The sequence below is a fragment of the Pyrus communis genome, chromosome 11 (assembly GCF_041283825.1).
Source record: "Pyrus communis isolate YQ-2024b chromosome 11, ASM4128382v1, whole genome shotgun sequence".
NCBI lineage: Eukaryota > Viridiplantae > Streptophyta > Magnoliopsida > Rosales > Rosaceae > Pyrus > Pyrus communis.
In genome coordinates this window covers 2,989,145-2,991,617 of record NC_142575.1, presented here as the reverse complement: position 1 = coordinate 2,991,617, position 2,473 = coordinate 2,989,145, and the positions used below count along the sequence as shown (strand labels likewise).

The following is a 2,473-nucleotide window of genomic DNA, read 5'->3' as shown; positions in this document are numbered from 1 at the left end:
CTTTCTGGCATTGATCTCTCTGGATTGAATCTATGGAAAGTAGACTTCAGCAATTCATGCATGAAAAATGTCACATCCTAGACCGGCTCCGCCGTAGCATGATATTGTCCGTTTTGGGTCACACCCTCACGGTTTTGTTCTTGGGTTTGGGCACCAGAACCTCCTAGTGGGTCACCCATCCTAGGACTGCTCTCGACCAAACTCACTAACTACGGAGTTCTCATGGGATCCTAACCAGTGAGTCCCCAAAAGGCCTCATGTTATATGGAGGTGGGCATGTACATATAAGACATATCACCCTCTCTCCATTGATCGATGTGAGATGTTATAAGAAATGTTCTACAACGTGGATGCTGAAGGTGCTATTTTTGTCTATGCAAATTTGTTTAATTCCAGTTTTGCTGGGCCAAATCTACGAGGAGCTTCTTTTGTGGGTGCTAAAGGTTACAACCTTGCTCATGCATCATGTGTGAAAGATTGTAGGAAAATGAGGATTATGATGGATTTGCTCATAGGAAGTTAGATGAATCAATGTTCTATTTATTTTATTGGTGGAGTTTATTTTTTGCTGAGTAAAAGATTTTACTTTTCGCATTTATTTGTTTGTAAAATGATGTGTTTTAAAAGTTTTTATTCACTGTATAGTGCACGAATTGTATTTGGTCAGAAAAATTTGTTCCCCAAATATGAGAGCCAAGTGATAGAATACAACCCTAATTAGGATTCCTTTTTTCACGACTAATTTAAATAATTGTATTGTAATTATATTTCCTTCCCACTTAGGAATCCTAATTCTTATACACCAAGGCTTGTGAATTGTATATAAAGGGGTTTAACCTACGAATGAAATTGTCCCATTCAATTTACTATTTTTACATGGTGTCGGAGCCTAGGGTAGGGCAAATAGTATTTTCCGGCAGAGCCGTCTAGGTTAAGGCTTGCATATTGGCATATTGCCAACTCACTCATCAGTTTCTCTCTCTCAAAGTTTCGAAGCCATGGCAGACGGCTATGACTCTTCATCCTTGGTTCACCTCAATGTTGGAGGAAGAAAGTTTTCGACCACTGTTGGTACTCTAACTCAGCGCGAGCCTGATTCGATGCTAGCTGCAATGTTTAGTGGCCGTCACACTTTACGCCAAGATAAGAAGGGATATGTTTTTATCGATAGGGATGGTAAGCTTTTTCGGCACGTCCTTAATTGGTTAAGAGACGGTGATATTCCTAAACTGGAAGTTACCCAATATGCAGAACTTCTTAAGGTGGCAAAATACTATCAACTAGTTGGGTTGACAGATGAATTACAAGCTGAACTTCTGCATACGGACAAAGGTGAAAGTCCAAACTCAGATGTAACGCGCGCTGATATCATGAAGTACTATGTACGCGGGAAACACATCAATCTTCGAGGTGTTAATCTTTCTGGCATTGATCTCTCTGGATTGAATTTATCGAAAGTCGACTTCAGCTATTCGTGCATGAGATATGTTCGTTTCTCAAATGCAGATATTCGGGATGCTAAGTTCAATTATGTAGATGCTGAGGGTGCTACTTTTGACAATGCAGATTTGTGGGATTCTACTTTTTATGGAGCAAATCTACGAGCAGCTTCTTTTGTGGGGAGTAAAGGGTACAGACTCTTTGGGGCATCTTGCGTGGAAGATTGTAGCTGCTGAAAGTCACCCTTGACAATGTTGGTTGTTAGAAATCCTTCAAGGAAGCTAGATATTAATCATTTTTATATTTCCTTTGATTTATACTTAATTGCAATGGGATCATCTCTGTGTATTTTATGTGTGGAATTTACGTACTGATTTATCAGTAGATTAAATTTTGTAGAGTAAATTAAATACTTTATTTTGGGTTTGTTTATAAGTGATTTTAAAATAACTGATTTTTTTATATATTTTTTTATTTTTTGTAAAAGTGTTTTTGGAACCAATTTTTAGTAAAAATTTAAGTGAGTTCTAGAATAACACTCGTAAGAAGTACCAGTTAGCACTTAAAGGGCTTTAAAAAGTTCAGAAACAATTTTACCAAAAACGCTTTCAGTCATTTAAAATCACTTCCAAACGAGTCCTTGTTTTTACTTAGAGCATCGGTATTTTGCAAGTTCGTTATTATAGATAGTTCTTTGAAATGATCTTATTAACGACATATACGAGAATTGAATTCTCCGATATAAGTGCTACATAGTTGGTTCTCATTCTTCACAAACCATAAGTGTATAGAAGCATCTGTCAACGAAATGGGAAAAAGATCCTCTCTGGATTCACTTTGTAGGGATCCTCACATCCTAGCCGTTCATCATACATCATGCGGCCAGTTTTCATCAGATACTATTTGTGTTTATTTTTAAATAAAAAAAGTCAAATGATTTTTGACCACACGATACACGATAAATGGCTAAGATGTGGGAATCCCTAGGATCCCCACCAAGTGGATCCGGATGGGATCAAATTCCACAAAATGA

At 37.5% G+C, this 2,473-nt stretch overlaps 1 protein-coding gene across 1 annotated transcript; it reads left to right on the top strand.

The window, feature by feature from the left end:
* The first annotated feature begins 998 nt into the window (after positions 1-998).
* On the top strand, positions 999-1,858 carry LOC137743209 (FH protein interacting protein FIP2). Its single transcript, XM_068483092.2, has one exon. The coding sequence runs from the start codon at positions 999-1,001 to the stop codon at positions 1,674-1,676; it is 678 nt and encodes a 225-aa protein (XP_068339193.2). The 3' UTR covers positions 1,677-1,858.
* Positions 1,859-2,473: the final 615 nt, after the last annotated feature.

What these genes read in the sequence shown, in the direction of transcription:
- LOC137743209 (XM_068483092.2), top strand. Translation starts at nt 999, where the DNA reads ATGGCAGACGGCTATGACTCTTCATCCTTGGTTCACCTCAATGTTGGA.